The sequence below is a fragment of the Nerophis lumbriciformis genome, linkage group LG20 (genome assembly GCF_033978685.3).
Source record: "Nerophis lumbriciformis linkage group LG20, RoL_Nlum_v2.1, whole genome shotgun sequence".
Lineage (NCBI taxonomy): Eukaryota > Metazoa > Chordata > Actinopteri > Syngnathiformes > Syngnathidae > Nerophis > Nerophis lumbriciformis.
In genome coordinates, this window is record NC_084567.2 from 34,212,659 (window position 1) to 34,230,000 (window position 17,342).

At 41.6% G+C, this 17,342-nt stretch overlaps 1 protein-coding gene across 9 annotated transcripts in view; it reads right to left on the bottom strand.

Moving 5' to 3' along the window:
• Nucleotides 1–17,342, bottom strand: part of LOC133619663 (protein unc-13 homolog B-like) — a 172,137-nt gene that overhangs the window by 45,525 nt on the left and 109,270 nt on the right. For all 9 annotated transcript variants that reach the window (XM_061980854.2, XM_072915346.1, XM_061980851.2 and 6 more), the window contains exons 17-26: nt 17,112–17,253; nt 16,852–17,021; nt 10,727–10,842; nt 8,833–8,996; nt 8,175–8,325; nt 4,411–4,479; nt 3,707–3,796; nt 3,456–3,593; nt 2,984–3,114; nt 2,029–2,114 (exon numbers count right to left, since the gene is read on the bottom strand). In XM_061980854.2, the coding sequence (XP_061836838.2) occupies nt 2,029–2,114; nt 2,984–3,114; nt 3,456–3,593; nt 3,707–3,796; nt 4,411–4,479; nt 8,175–8,325; nt 8,833–8,996; nt 10,727–10,842; nt 16,852–17,021; nt 17,112–17,253 (1,257 nt within the window). The remainder of the gene's footprint in view (nt 1–2,028; nt 2,115–2,983; nt 3,115–3,455; nt 3,594–3,706; nt 3,797–4,410; nt 4,480–8,174; nt 8,326–8,832; nt 8,997–10,726; nt 10,843–16,851; nt 17,022–17,111; nt 17,254–17,342) is intronic.

Here is a 17,342-nt window from a genome sequence, read left to right on the forward strand (position 1 = left end):
GACTCGGCCTGTTGACTGCCATGGCTGAACACCGCCGTGACGCAGACAGAGCTGAGACAAGGCGATATCACCAGCGTCAACACATTTGCATTTTTGTATCAAATCAAATCAAATCAACTTTATTTATAGAGCACATTTAAAATTTACCACAGGGGTAGCCAAAGTGCTGTACAATGAGCAGGTTAAAAGATAAAACGAGTACCGAGCAAACACAACACAACACAAACAGAACACGATAAAAAATAAATAATTAAAATAGAATTAATAAAAACATAAAAACAGGATCACAGCAGGTGTATTATGGGGCGCCATTGCAGGATGGATATCACTCAGTGTTAAAAGCCATGGAATAAAAGTATGTTTTTAAGAGAGATTTAAAAACAGGAAGAGAGGAGGCTTGTCTAACACTCAGGGGTAGGTCGTTCCAGAGCTTGGGAGCAGCAACGGCGAAAGCTCTGTCACCTCTAAGCTTCAGCCTTGTGTCAGGGACCGTCAACAGCAGCTGATCGGCTGATCTTAAGGATCGGGTGGGGCAGTAAGGCTGAAGGAGGTCGGAGAGATAGGTTGGCGCGAGGTTGTTTAGACATTTAAAAACAAATAAAAGGAGTTTAAAATGTATTCGGTAACGCACAGGGAGCCAGTGAAGGGACGCTAAAATAGGGGTGATGTGCTCACGTCTGCGGGTCTGTGTTAGCAGACGAGCAGCAGAGTTCTGCACGAGCTGCAGGCGGGCGAGGGAGGCCTGGCTAATGCCTACATACAGGGCATTGCAGTAATCAAGACGAGTCGAGATAAAGGCGTGGATTAATTTCTCAAGATCATGTCTTGATAGAAGCGGTTTCACTTTCGCTATTTGGCGTAATTGATAAAAGCTTTTTTGAACGACGCTGCTGATTTGTTTTTCGAATTTAAAATCTGAGTCAAACTTTACCCCCAGGTTTGTGACAGAGTCGCTGAGATACGGGGTCAGAGTGCCGAGGTCAACGTTGGAGGAGGGAGAGCGACTTGGACCGAACAACATAACTTCTGTTTTATCTTCATTTAGGCTCAGGAAGTTAGCTGAAAGCCAGACTTTGATGTCGTGCAGGCAGTCAATAAGATGTTGAACCGTGTTATTTTGTGCCATGGGAAAATAAATCTGGCAATCATCGGCATAAAAATGAAATGCAATACTGTACTTCCTAAAAATAGAACCAAGGGGGAGAAGGGAAAGCGCAAATAAAATTGGGGCAAGGATTGAGCCCTGGGGGACCCCATGTGGTAAAGGAGCTGTGGACGACATAAAACAGTCTACTTTTACACAAAAACTCCTGTCGGTTAGGTACGACCGGAACCAGTTGAGGGCGGCGCCCTTAATGCCCACACAGTTCTCAAGACGAGTGATTAAGGTGGCGTGGTCGACGGTGTCGAACGCAGCAGACAGATCTAAAAGCACCAGGACAACATATTTACCAGAATCAGTGGACAGGAGGATATCGTTAAAAACTTTTAGAAGCGCTGACTCTGTGCTGTGGAGGGCTTTAAAACCGGACTGGAACAGCTCAGTGATACCATTATCCTCTAAGAAGGGCAACAACTGACTGTAGACAACCTTCTCTAATATTTTGGAAATGTATGGAAGATTAGAGATAGGTCTGAAGTTAGAGAGGAGAGAGGGGTCGAGGCTGGGTTTTTTAAGTAGAGGTCGTACCACTGCATGTTTAAACTCTACTGGAACTATTCCAGAAGAGAGGCTACTATTGATAATGTTAAGGACACTTGGTCCAATAGTAGCAAGTACCTCCTTAAACAGGCGAGGTGGGAGGGCATCTGCAGGAGAACCAGAGGGCTTCATATGACTAACTGTGTCACAATGTATAATCATATATTGTGTCTAACTGGAGTTGTCGAGATTACCCCCCTTCCCTCAGCGACAGCTTCAGTGATGTAACCAGGGACCTCCCAAATTGAGCCAAATTGAATTCTGTCTCTGCATGATTCCTTGCTTCTTGTCTGTTTGAACCTGACATTAGTTTTGCTGTCACTTACCTTCCATAGCATACTTTGTGTCTTGTGCAAACAATGTCCACATGACTTCTGCCGACACTTTCCCTACGTTTAATTCTTGAGGAAACCTGCAAGCAAAGTGACAAAAACATATTTAATATACGAGAAGAGGAGAGAGGGGATGCAGACTTCCGCTTCGCCCTATTTCGAAATCGTAAAGAACACTTAAAAAAAAAATCCTGAATCCAGGTGGTGATCACCCTCAAAATATTATCACTCAGTTCTAATCCAATTAATGACATTTTCTGAACGTATATATGTAATGTAAGTACTACATTACATCATGTATATAAAACATTAACGGCTTCATAGGCAGAATAGAGCGGCTCCATTGTAAGCAGACTTTTGATCGCATTTATTTACTACTTAGAATATATTTTTAAAAATCCATCTTTCGTCACGTTTTTTATAATGATTGTGATTAATAGGTGTGGAGAATGCATATATGTTTAAGAGTTCTTTCTTTATTCATAGCCATGTTTAGATCATCTAGTACTTTTCCTTTGTATATTCTGTATACCAGCTTCTCTTTGTCGTCAAAGGTCTGTTTAGTGTCTTAGACATTGGAATGTCAATACATCCCCCCTCTTTGCCTTATCTGTGTTGGGAAAGGGAGAGGCATTCCTCATCTGGGGGAGAGGGGGGGGCTGCTTTCTTCTTTAAAGAGTATTTTTTTTCCGTTTGAATGGGAGAACAATTTAAGAAGTCGGTATGAATGTATTGGTCTAGGTGGTTCTCCTGAAATTTCAGTAAAACTTGATAATATTCCTATTCTGTCTTGATGGTCCTTCTTACTCAGCATATATGTCATCGAAAGAATTTGGGATTGACCAGTAATTTAGATTCCCTGGGAGGAAGGGCTGGTCGACGCAACAATGGCAAAATAAAATAAAAGCAATTTTGTTCCCCTTTGACACGTAAAGGCAAATAAACTCACTGGTTCAACACAGGTGTGTAGGAGTTCCTGTCCTCTTCAATGATGGAGACGATGAGCATAATGAGTTTGGGCCAGAAGTCCAAGTTCTTGATGCTCGGGCCCTGGTCCTCCAGGGAAAGCTCTTCCTTAATCTGGATTAGAAAAAAATGTCTCATCATTATTTATTTCAATTAAAATTTGAATCTTTAAACACCATGTAATACTATGTATCATATGTAGTGGTATTGTATGTAACTATGGATCATATGTAGTGGTATCGTATGTAACCATGTATCATATGTAGTGGTATCGTATGGAACTATGTATCATATGTAGTGGTATCATATGTAACCATGTATCCTATGTAGTGGTATCGTATGTAACATGTATCATTTTTAGTGGTATCGTATGTAACTGTGTATCATATGTGGGAGTAGTATCGTATGCAGCTATGTATCATATGTAGTAGTAGTAGTATCGTATGCAAACTGACTGTGTCCACAGGCTGGTACTGTCGGCTGTAGAGTTCCTGACAGTTGTTGAAGATGTAGTCATACGTGGAGTTGAGGCAGGCTTTGACACAGTCCCTCACCACCTGACTGGCTCTGGGTGGAGACTGTAACTCCTGGACCTGAACACCAGATGGCGGTATCAGAACTACTTGCACATCACCGTGTTGTTTGTGGTGACGTTAAATAACCCACACTATAGAGACCTCAAAAAGGACTAAATCCGATAAAATACCTTCATCCTGAAGAATGTAATACTGGTTAGAAGATCCACTGTGGATTTTAAATCCTGCAGGCGGTCCTTGTTGCTGGCAGGGAAGTGATTCTAGAAACAAAAAAGGTTTTGATTTAGGTTATGAGGTCAGTTAGGACACTGTGGTATGATTTCAAACCAAATGTTGTTGAAGGCAAAATGCATTGTGTGGAGAATGCATATATGTTTAAGAGTTTGTTCTGTATTCATAGTCATGTTTAAAGTAGCCAGTGTTTTTCCATTTGTACTCTTTCTATTTCTTATCTTATGTCCGCAAGAAAACTGTGTGTTACCTTGAAGGCTGGCACTGTAAGAGATGGAATACTCCCTTTTGTCCTATCTGTAGTAGAACAATGAGGCTGTGTTCCTTTCCAGACAGGTGGGGGCTTTCTTCATGTGCAAGAAGTTGGCTCTTCCGTTTGAGTGTTAGAACAATTTGAGAATGCATTGGTCTGGGCTGTTCTCCTGAAGCTTCAGTAAAACTTGATAATATTCCTATTCTGTCTTGATGGTCCTTCTTACTCTGCATATATGTCATCTGAAAGAACTTGGGAGTGACCAGTGACTTTACTTCCCTGGGAGGGAAGTCTGGTCGGAAGCAACAATTGCTATGACTGATAAATATACTGCTTTTACAGTAGGATTACAGGAGATACAGTACATGACCAGTATATGAATAGTCTTACCCTGTAGGTGGAGAGGTCAATGCGCAGAGAGTTGTGCAGTTGGTCCAACAGCTTGACAAAACGCTCTTTCTGTAGAGGCGACATTGTACACATTGTAGACAGTGTTTGTAGAAAGATACTTCACATAATGTAAAACTGTAGACAAAAACATTTTGGTTGTGTGCGCATACAGTAGGAAGGGGATCCAAATGGTCGCATTTGTCGGGATTTGCCTGACACATGAAACGTAACACATGGGGGGGTGCACTATCCACTTTAGACGGCAGTAGTTGGTTGAATATCTTAAAATGGGTTTTGTGGCTATTCCAACTTTGACCGCAGCTTCGGTTGCTATGTAGAGTGGCACTTTCCCTCATTTTAGACTTAGATTTCCTTTTATTGTCATTCAAATTTGAACTTTACAGTACAGATAAGAACAACATTTTGTTGCATTAGTGTTAGAATAATTCTATATAAGTTATCACACAACTCTTATACTTAAAGGCACATTATATTATTATTTATCGTGCTCTTTTCTGCTTCGTGCAAGGGCACACAACTTGTTATCTTCCACGGCATATGAGGGGTGGCCTCGCTGCAGATGTTTTCTTTGTTTTAGCTCGCTAACAGCCAAGGACTGGAATATAAAGACAATATAACATACATCCATAAACGTGGATGTATATGCAAAAAGTGCAATATATTTATCTGTACAGTAATTTATTTATTTATATCTGCACCTTATTGCTCTTTCATCCTGCACTACAACGAGCTAATTGTCAGGTTCAAACACCGAACTATCTATTACACAAGACAAGAAGAAGGAATCAGGCAGGGACGGAGTTCAAATTTTCTCATGAGGAGAAACGTTTGGGGCTGCACACTCAGTTACAGTCTCCCACCACGCTCTAAGGTACAGCCCCACGCGCTCCTCTATTTATTCAGGAGTTCCCTAGTTAACATCACTGAGGCTGCCTCTAAAGAGAGGGGTCACACATATCATGCAAAGTATCTCCAGTACACACAATACGTGACGGAATGTGCTGGGGGCCTTGTGATTGCCTTGTCTCTGCTTCGTCTGCGTGTCTTATCTTCGTTGAGGTACGTTCAAGGGCGTTTTAGAGCTGTCGTCTTATCTTCGTTGAGGTACGTTCAATAAGACGACAGCACGCAGACATATATATATATATATATATATATATATATATATATATATATATATATATATATATATATATATATATATATATATATATATATATATATGATATATCTGCTTATTTTCTCTTTTAACATGTTCTATCTACACTTCTGTTAAAATGTAATAATCACTTATTCTTCTGTTGTTTGATACTCTACATTAGTTTTGGATGATACCACACATTTTGGTATCAATCCGATACCAAGTAGTTACAGGATGATACATTGGTCATATTCAAAGTCCTCATGTGTCCAGTAACATATTTCCTGAGTTTATAAACATAATATTTATTTAAAAATAAATAATATTCCAAAAAATATCAAAGGCGTTTGTTTACATTGTGACGCCGGTGAGCTACGGTGTGTAGTGAAGCATGTTTAGCTATTCCTCGTCCTGCAGGGATGATACTTGTAAGAAACGTACTTTATTCCTCGCCATGGAGGCGAGGATTAGTGATTTAGAAGTAGCTAAAACACTGCCGACTGCGGATGGACGTTAGCCGCTAGCTAGTGTGGAGAATGCATATATGTTTAAGAGTCCTTTCTTTATTCATAGTCACGTTTAAATCAGCTAGTGTTTTTCCATTTGCACTCTTTCTATTTTTTTAGGAATATGTCCGCAAGTAAACTGTGTGTGTTACCTTGAAAGCTTGCAATGTAGGGGTTAGAGTACTCCCTTATATCTTATCTGTAGTAGAACAATGAGCCTGTGTTCCTTTCTGGAGATGGTGGGGGGATGTTTGCGTATTCAAGAAGTTGTCTCTTCCTGTTTGAATGTTAGACCATCCCGAGATGACGGTATGACTGTATTGATGCGGGCTGGTCTCCTGAAGCTTCAGTAAAACTTGATAATATTCCTATTCTGTCTTGATGGTCCTTCTTACTCTGCATATATGTCATCTGAAAGAACTTGGGATTGACCAGTGACTTTAATTCCCTGAGAGGTAGACTGGTCAGATGCAACACTAGCTAGCCATGTCTTAAAGCACCTCTTCCTGAGGATGTTTCAGTGTTATAACTTCACCTTTATCGTTAGTTTTTAAGCCAAAATGCATCCGTTCTCCCTTTTCTGTCAACACACTGTGTGTGCTTGTAAGTACTCTGTGATTGTGCGCTGCCGAACATGCTCCTCTGCTCGTAAAACCAGCAGTGTTAATATACTATACCAGGGGTCTGCAACCTTTACCACTCAAAGAGCCATTTTGACCCGTTTCCACAAATTAAAGAAAACAATGGGAGCCACAAAACTCTTTTGAAATTTAAAATGAAATAACACTACATACAAAGTTTTTTTTTGCTTTGTGCTATGTATAAACCAGGGGTCTCAGACACGCGGCCCGCACCTTAATATGGAAATGTCATGTTAGTGCGGCCCGCGAGTTTTATATGAAGGGCACTTGACAGCGTCACACTTGCCAACCCTCCCGATTTTTCCGGTAGACTCCCGAATTTCAGGGAAACTATTCTCTCGAATGTATGCTGATTTTCGACCAAACAACAATAATAAGGGCGTGCCGTGATGTCACTACCTTTAGCGCCCTCTACGGCGTGAACAAACAGCTTGCCAGCCCAGTTACGTGTTATATGAGGCTTCAGCAGACATACATAAGTGAATGCAAAGCATACTTGGTTAACAGCCATACAGATCACACTGAGGGTGGCGATATAAACAACTTTAACACTCTTACTAATATGCGCCACACTGTGAACCCACACCAAACAAGAATGACAAACACATTTCGGGAGAACATCCGCACCGTAACACAACAGAACAAATACCCAGAATCCCATGCATCCCTAACTCTTCGGGGCTACTTTATACACCCCCGCTACCACCAAAGCCCGCCACCCCAACCCTGCCCCCCCACACATCAACAACATCCCCCCAGCCCCCGTGCGTAGATTGAGGTGGGCAAGGTTTGGTGGTAGCAGGGTGTGTAATGTAGGGGATGCATGGGATTCTGGGTATTTGTTCTGTTGTGTTTATGTTGTGTTACGGTGTGGATGTTCTCCCGAAATATGTTTGTCATTCTTGTTTGGTGTGGGTTCACAGTGTGGCGCATATTAGTAAGAGTGTTATAGTTGTTTATACGGCCACCATCAGTGTGATCTGTATGGCTGTTGAACAAGTATGCCTTGCTGTCACTTAGTGTGTGAGCAGACAAAATGTGACTGGGCCGGCACGCTGTTTCTTAGGTGAAAAAGCGGACGCGACGACAGGTTGTAGAGGACGCAAAATGCAGCGCCATCACGGCACGCCCTCAATTTTGTTGGCCGGGTGAAAATCGGAGAATGTTTGCCCTAGGAGAGGCAGTGAAATCCGGAAGTCTCCCGGAAAAATCGGGAGGGTTGGCAAGAATGCAGCTGAGCCGCATCAGAGTGGTCAAAGAGCCGCATGCGGCTCCGGAGCCGCGGGTTGCCGACCCCTGTACTATACGGTACTTTTCAGAGGCTGTATAGTACCAAATATGATTCATTAGTATCGCGGTACTATACAAATACCGGTATACCGTACAACCCTAGTGCATACACAATGGAAACAGGAGAGTATCTTAAGGTTTCGGTGCGAGTGTGTCAGTACAAACCCCAAAATTGGAGGCAGCAAAGCGGTCGGAGGCGGACACATTGGTGGAGGCTGTTGTGTGGGCGTAGAAGGCATTGATGTTGGCGAGCAGCGTGCTCATCACTGCAGGAACCCCGGGACACATGTACTTTGATGACAGACAAGCAAAGTGCCTGCAAAAGGCAACACAGAGGAAATTTAATGAGAAAATATATGTTGGACCAAAAATGATACTTAATGTTAGAGCATTATGTGTTCAACTAAATATTTCCATAAGATATACTGTATTGCAGCAAACTCATCTACCATCAGCTCCAGTATTTAGAGGCCAATATGTAATGTCAATACAAATAGAGACAATATGCAATGTCAATACAAATAGAGACAATATGTAATGTCAATACAAATAGAGACAATATGTAATGTCAATACAAATAGAGACAATATGTAATGTCAATACAAATAGAGACATTATGTAATGTCAATACAAATAGAGACAATATGTAATGTCAATACAATTAGAGACAATATGTAATGTCAATACAAATAGAGACAGTATGTAATGTCAATATAAATAGGGACAATATGTAATGTCAATACAAATAGAGACAATATGTAATGTCAATAGAAATAGGGACAAAAAACTGAAAGGAAAGGCATAGCATGAGAATCAAACATACGTCATGGCCTGATAGATGGATTCGATTCCATAGCGCATGGCAAATTCATCCACGATGTCTTGTGGCACGTCATCGAAATAAACTTTCCACGCGTCGTCCCCACGAGCCTCCGGGATTTTAACCACGCCTCGTCCGTGGATATCTGTGGAGTGGTGGAACAGGTTCTGGAATGGAACAAAAAAAATGTTTCGATCAGTTCAATGAAAAGTGAAAGTATTCACAGCGCTTGCCTTTTTCCACATTTTGTTTCCTTTTTTCAAAATGGAATGAATGCATTTTTGTCCTCAAAATTCTACAGTCACTCCTACATAATGACATTATGTAGTAATTTATTTTATTTCATTTTATTTTTTTAAATGCAAATGTGTTAAAACTAGAGGTGTCCGATAATATCGGGCTGCCGATATTATCGGCCGATAAATGCTTTAAAATTTAATATCGGAAATCATCGGTATCGGTTTCAAAAAGTAAAATGTTTGACTTTTTAAAACGCCGCTGTACGTAGTGGTACACGGACGTGCCAATAAACCTTAAAGGCACTGCCTTTGCGTGCCCGTCCAATCACATAATATCTACGGCTTTTCACACACACACAAGTGAATGCAAACGCATACTTGGTCAACAGCCATACAGGTCACACTGAGGGTGGCCGTATAAACAACTTTAACACTGTTACAAATATGCGCCACACTGTGAACCCACACCAAACAAGAATGACAAACACATTTCGGGAGAACATCCGCACCGTAACACAACATAAACACAACAGAACAAATACCCAGAAGCCCTTGCAGCACTAACTCTTCCGGAATGCTAAAATATACACCCCCCGCTACCCTCTACCCCTCCCCCACCTCAACAATAATGGATTTTTTGCCGATATCCGATATTGTCCAACTCTTAATTACCGATTCCGATATCAACCGATATAGACAGTCGTGGAATTAACACATTATTATGCCTAATTTTGTTGTGATGCCCCGCTGGATGCATTAAACAATGTAACAAGTTTTTCCAAAAATAAATCAACTCAAGTTATGGAAAAAAAATGCCAACATGGCACTGCCATATTTATTATTGAAGTCACAAAGTGCATTATTTTTTTTTAACATGCCTCAAAACAGCAGCTTGGAAATTGGGACATGCTCTAACTGAGAGAGCATGAGGAGGTTGAGGTGGGCGGGGTAGAGGGTAGCGGGGGTTGTATATTGTAGTGTCCCGGAAGAGTTAGTGCTGCAAGGGATTCTGGGTATTTGTTCCGTTGTGTTTATGTTGTGTTACGGTGCGGATGTTCTCCCGAAATGTGTTTGTCATTCCTGTTTCCAAAATAAATCAACTCAAGTTATGGAAAAAAAATGCCAACATGACACTGCCATATTTATTATTGAAGTCACAAAGTGCATTAAGGGGATAGCGGGGGGTGTATAATGTAGCGTCCCGGAAGAGTTAGTGCTGCAAGGGATTCTGGGTATTTGTTCCGTTGTGTTTATGTTGTGTTACGGTGCGGATGTCCTCCCGAAATGTGTTTGTCATTCTTGTTTGGTGTGGGTTCACAGTGCGGCGCATATTTGCAACAGTGTTAAAGTTGTTTATACGGCCACCTTCAGTGTGACCTGTATGGCTGTTGACCAAGTATGAATGGCATTCACTTGTGTGTGTGAATAGCCGTAGGTATTATGGGACTGGGCCGTGTACCACTCCGTACAGCGGCGTTTTAAAAAGTCATACATTTTACTAATTTCCGATATTACATTTTAAAGCATTTATCGGCCGATATTATCGGACATCTCTATAATTAATGACCACTTTGCAATCATGGCGTCTTAAAGAAGTGATAAAAGCTCATTTTCGGACTACTTTTTTGTTACAATTGTGTCTAGAAAGGCGCAATTACCTCATGCAAACAGGTGTACTGCACATGGTACGGAGCCACTTTCTCCTCTCCCTTGATCTCCACGTTGATTTGGAGGCGGATGGCGCCCGACACCGCCGACTTGTCCGTCCTCTTCTCTGCAATCCAACACAAACTCTCCCGTCACATATTTCCAGTCATACGCTAAAGTCATTGTTGAGTCCAGACTCGTGTCTGGAGGCAGGGCAAGAGGAACCTGGCTATCACTCTGATGTTCAATGTCTGCATGGCAGTACGCACTCTGATGGAGGGGTTGAGGGGAAACGGACGTGAGCAAGGCTGTATGGCTCTGTGTATGTTCACTTGAGTGGGAGATCTTTCTGGAGGCGTAGCGCCTGACGATCCCCCCCTGCTATTTGCTCTGACAGGCCCACCATTAAGGGTAATTTATACATGTCGGTGGATAAGTCGATTCCTAACTGGAGCGACTTGATAATAACACATAAGGAGGAGAAGGGGGGGTGCAGAGGGCAGATGATGGAGAAAGAGAATGTTTAACATGTACCAGAGATTTAACCTCTCAGTTCCTATTTCCAAAGGCACAGGGAAGAAATTAGCCCTCACTATTCTAGTTCTTGTAGGTTCAAAGTCCTTCAGTTTAGTTAAAGGGGAACATTATCACAATTTCAGAAGGGTTAAAACCATTAAAAATCAGTTCCAAGTGGCTTATTATATTTTTCGAAGTTTTTTTTTCAAAATTTTAGCCATCACGCAATATCCCTAAAAAAAGCTTCAAAGTGCCTGATTTTAACCATCGTTATATACACCCGTCCATTTTCCTGTGACGTCACATAGTGAAGCCAACACAAACAAACATGGCGGAAAGAACAGCAAGCTATAGCGACATTAGCTCGGATTCAGACTCGGATTTCAGCGGCTTAAGCGATTCAACAGATTACGCATGTATTGAAACGGATGGTTGTAGTGTGGAGGCAGGTAGCGGAAACGAAATCGAAGAAGAAACTGAAGCTATTGAGCCATATCGGTTTGAACCGTATGCAAGCGAAACCGACGAAAACGACACGACAGCCAGCGACACGGGAGAAAGCGAGGACGAATTCGGCGATCGCCTTCTAACCAACGATTGGTATGTGTTTGTTTGGCATTAAAGGAAACTAACAACTATGAACTAGGTTTGCAGCATATGAAATACATTTGGCAACAACATGCACTTTGAGAGTGCAGACAGCCCAATTTTCATCAATTAATATATTCTGTAGACATACCCTCATCCGCACTCTTTTCCTGAAAGCTGATTTGTCCAGTTTTGGAGTTGATGTCAGCAGGCCAGGGAAGCTAGGGTCGATAGGGGGTTTAGCTCGCTCGTCTGCGGGAACAAACTGCCGCCATTGCTTGCCGTGCTACCGAGGTCCTTTGTCCCTGAATTGCTCACACACTCCGGCAGATTCAATGGGGGTCTGGCGGCAGATTTCTTTGACTTTATCGTTGGAAATGCATCTGCTTTGAGTGTCGCAGGATATCCACACATTCTTGCCATCTCTGTCGTAGCATAGCTTTCGTCGGTAAAGTGTGCGGAACAAACGTCCAATTTCTTGCCACTTTCGCACCTTTGGGCCACTGGTGCAACTTGAATCCGTCCCTGTTCGTGTTGTTACACCCTCCGACAACACACCGACGAGGCATGATGTCTCCAAGGTACGGAAAACAGTCGAAAAAACGGAAAATAACAGAGCTGATTTGACTCGGTGTTTGAGAAAATGGCGGATTGCTTCCCGATGTGACGTCACGTTTTGACGTCATCGCTAAGAAAGCGAATATTAGAAAGGCGTTTAATTCGCCAAAATTCACCCATTTAGAGTTCGGAAATCGGTTAGAAAAATATATGGTCTTTTTTCTGCAACATCAAGGTATATATTGACGCTTACATAGGTCTGGTGATAATGTTCCCCTTTAATGACGTTAAAGTGGACAACTTTGGCACTTATTTCATCGTTCTGGACCTGAGAAAATATGTTGAGAAGAACAAAACCCAAAACCAGTGAAGTTGTCACGTTGTGTAAATCGTAAATAAAAACAGAATACAATGATTTGCAAATCCTTTTCAACCTATATTCAATTGAATAGACTGCAAAGACAAGATATTTAATGTTCGAACTGGAAAAGTTTGTTATTTTTTGCAAATATTAACTCATTTGGAATTGGATGCCTGCAACATGTTTAAAAAAAGCTGGCACAAGTGGCAAAAAAGCTTGGGAAAGTTGAGGAATGCTCATCAAACACTTATTTGGAACATCCCACAGGTGAACAGGCTAATTGGGAACAGGTGGATGCCATGATTTGGTATAAAAGCAGCGTCCATGAAATGCTCAGTCATCCACAAACAAGGATGGGGCGAGGGTCACCATTTTGTGAACAAATGTGTTTTAAGAACATTTCTCAATGAGCAATTGCAAGGAATTTAGGGATTTCACCATCTACGGTCCGTAATATCCTCAAAAGGTTCAGAGAATCTGGAGAAATCACTCCATGTAAGCAGCAAGGCTGAAAACCAATATTGAATGCCCGTTACCTTGGATCCCTCAGGCGGTACTGCATCAAAAACCGACATCAGTGTGTAAAGGATATCACCACATGGGCTCAAGAACACTTCAGAAACCCACTGTCAGTAACTACAGTTCGTTGCTTCATCTGTAAGTGTAAGTTAAAACTCTACTATGCAAAGCCAAAGCCATTTATCAACAACACCCAGAAACACCACCGGCTTCGCTGGGCCCACGCTCATCTAAGATGGACTGACGCAAAGTGTCAAAGTGTTCTGTGGTCTGACGAGTCCACATTTCAAATTGTTTTTGGAAACTGTGGACGTCGTGTCATCCGGAACAAAGAGGAAAAGAACCATCCGGATTGTTATATGCGCGAAGTTGAAAAGCCAGCATGTGTGATGGTATGGGGGTGTATTAGTGCCCAAGGCATGGGTAACTTACACATATGTGAAGGCACCATTAATGTTGAAAGGTACATACAGGGTTTGGAGCAACATATGTTGCCATCCAAGCAACGTTACCATGGACGCCCCTGCTTATTTCAGCAAGACAATGCCAAGCCACGTGTTACATCAACGTGGCTTCATAGTAAAAGAGTGCGGGTACTAGTCTGGCCTACCTGTCTCCCATTGAAAATGTGTGGCGCATTATGAAGCCTAAAATACCACAACGGAGACCCCCGGACTTTTGAACAACTTAAGCTGTACATCAAGCAAGAATGGGAAAGAATTCCACCTGAGAAGCTTAAAAAATGTGTCTCCTCAGTTCAGTGTTGTTAAAAGGAAAGGCCATGTAACACAGTGGTGAACATGCCCTTTCCCAACTACTTTAGCACGTGTTGCAGCCATGAAATTCTAAGTTAATTATTATTTGCAAAAAAAAATAAAGTTTGTGAGTTTGAACATCAAATATGTTGTCTTTGTAGTGCATTCAATTGAATATGGGTTGAAAATGATTTGCAAATCATTGTATTCCGTTTATATTTACATCTAACACAATTTCCCAACTCATATGGAAACGGGGTTTGTAAATAGCGGAAGGTCAAAAGACAGGGAGGCAAACACCTTTTCTCAAACTTCATGTTTTCTATAAAAGGACAGATCAAGAAACCTCTGCCTCTGTAATGACTGAATGCAAGCTTGGTCCTAATGAAAACATTTCCCCTCCCCGAGGGATGGCACTTCAGATTATAGGTGAGCTTGTCTGAAACGAGCTAAACCGTCTGCAAGCACAATGAGCTCATTTGAAATTCCACAAAAAAAGGACTGCCAAAGAAAAGCAGCGTTTTTAACGCGGACAAATGTGTACCTCGGAGGACTCTCCTACCCTGGGTGAATAAAAATGTTCCTCGGGCAACTGAGACGTACGAAATGAGGTCCAAACAACTGACTTATTGAAAGCGTGATCCTGGTGGAGTGGTGGAGCATACATATGGAGCATATTTGGAAAAAAATAGCAACATGATATTATTGGGTTTTCTGTGACAACTGTGGTATGTTGATAGTAGTATATTGCCATGTGTGACTCTAGAACATATTATGTTATGTTACATGTTATTCTATTCTGTGTTATATGTGTTTTATGTTGCACGATTGCGCCAAGTCAAATTCCTAGTTTGTGAACCCGTTCTCAAACAATGGCAATAAAAACTATTCTGATCCTGATTCTGAAAAAGTTTTTACCTGTGGATAAGGACATTGAATTTGTCCCAATAGCTTACACTGTTTTTTACTGTTGCACTGCTGTTCGCACTGGTATTCATTTTTAACATGTTATTTAATGTTTGTCTTGTACAAACCCCGTTTCCATATGAGTTGGGAAATTGTGTTAGATGTAAATATAAACGGAATACAATGAATTGCAAATCCTTTTCAACCCATATTCAATTGAATGCACTACAAAGACAAGTTATTTGATGTTTAAACTCATAAACTTTATTTTTTTTTTCAAATAATAATTAACTTAGAATTTCAAGACTGCAACACGTGCCAAAGTAGTTGGGAAAGGGCATGTTCACCACTGTGTTACATCACCTTTTCTTTTAACAACACTCAATAAACGATTGGGAACTGAGAAAACTAATTGTTGAAGCTTTGAAAGTGGAATTCTTTCCCATTCTTGTTTTATGTAGAGCTTCAGTCGTTCAACAGTCCGGGGTCTCCGCTGTCGTATTTTACGCTTCATAATGCGCCACACATTTTCGATGGGAGACAGGTCTGGACTGCAGGCGGGCCAGGAAAGTACCAGCACTCGCTGTTGTAACACGTGCTAAATGTGGCTTGGCATTGTCTTGCTGAAATAAGCAGGGGCGTCCATGAAAAAGATGGCGCTTAGATGGCAGCACATGTTGTTCCAAAACCTGTATGTACCTTTCAGCATTAATGGTGCCTTCACAGATGTGTAAGTTACCCATGCCTTGGGCACTAATGCACCCCCATACCATCACAGATGCTGGCTTTTGAACTTTGCGTCGAAAACAGTCTGGATGGTTCGCTTCCCCTTTGGTCCGGATGACACGATGTCGAATATTTCCAAAAACAATTTGAAATGTGGACTCGTCAGACCACAGAACACTTTTCCACTTTGTATCAGTCCATCTTAGATGATCTCGGGCCCAGAGAAGCCGGCGGCGTTTCTGGATGTTGTTGATAAATGGCTTTCGCTTTGCATCGTAGAGCTTTAACTTGCACTTAACAGATGTAGCGGCAAACTGTATTTAGTGACAGTGGTTTTCTGAAGTCTTCCTGAGCCCATGTGGTGATATCCTTTAGAGATTGATGTTGGTTTTTGATACAATGCCGTCTGAGGGATCGAAGGTCACGGTCATTCAATGTTGGTTTCCGGCCATGCCGCTTTCGTGGAGTGATTTCACCAGATTCTCTGAACCTTTTGATGATATTATGGACCGTAGACGTTGAAATCCCTAATATTCTTGCAATTGCACTTTGAGAAACGTTGTTCTTAAACTGTTTGACTATTTGCTCACGCAGTTGTGGACAAAGGGGTGTACCTCGCCCCATCCTTTCTTGTTAAAGACTGAGCATTTTTTGGGAAGCTGTTTTTATACCCAATCATGGCACCCACCTGTTCCCAATTAGCCCGCACACCTGTGGGATGTTCCAAATAAGTGTTTGATGAGCATTCCTCAACTTTATCAGTATTTATTGCCACCTTTCCCAACTTCTTTGTCACGTGTTGCTGGCACCAAATTCTAAAGTTAATGATTATTTGCAAAAAAAACAAACATCAAATATGTTGTCTTTGTAGCATATTCAACTGAATATGGGTTGAAAATGATTTGCAAATCATTGTATTCCGTTTATATTTACATCTAACACAATTTCCCAACTCATATGGAAACGGGGTTTGTATTTTAACTCCACATAACAGAGTTGCCACCTAATTTCGTTATGCTCTCATGTTTCATGACAATAAAGCGATCTATTCTATTCGCAATTTTTTCATATGTGGTGCTCACAAAACCATGCACAACTGACACTGACCGAACTGCCTACCATTGAGTCATGAATGGTTACAACCACTTGGCAGCTAAAATAATAAAGACGATGTTATATTTATTGTCATGCGCATGTCAACACTGACCCAGGTTGTACCAGACGTCCATCTCTCCGCTGAGCGTCCGGACTTCAATAATACTCTGGCCAAGGAAATCGTCAGATTCCCTCTTAAGACGCTGCTTCACCCTCGACTTGATGTCATCGTCTTCATCCCACACACGTACTTTGATTCTGTCTGACGAATTGTGGCATTCGCTGACAAAAAGTACAAGATACACACACACAGGGTATTAAAAAAGAGAAATACTTTTTCTCTTGGATAACATGGAAATAATGCTAACTTACAAGTTATATTTCTCCTCCCACACTGGATTGAGGTTGCCATAAATAGTTTTGGTCCGCTTCTTGGTCTTGCCCACCTGCACAGTGACATACGGATCACTCGAGCCCGTCTTGTCCTTTGCCTGAAGTCCTTGGGCACAAACAACTACAATATAGAAGGAAAAAATACACAAAGAGTGAAGATGATGAATAAGCTCCTGCTAATGTTATTGCATGATTTATTTTTATTTAAAA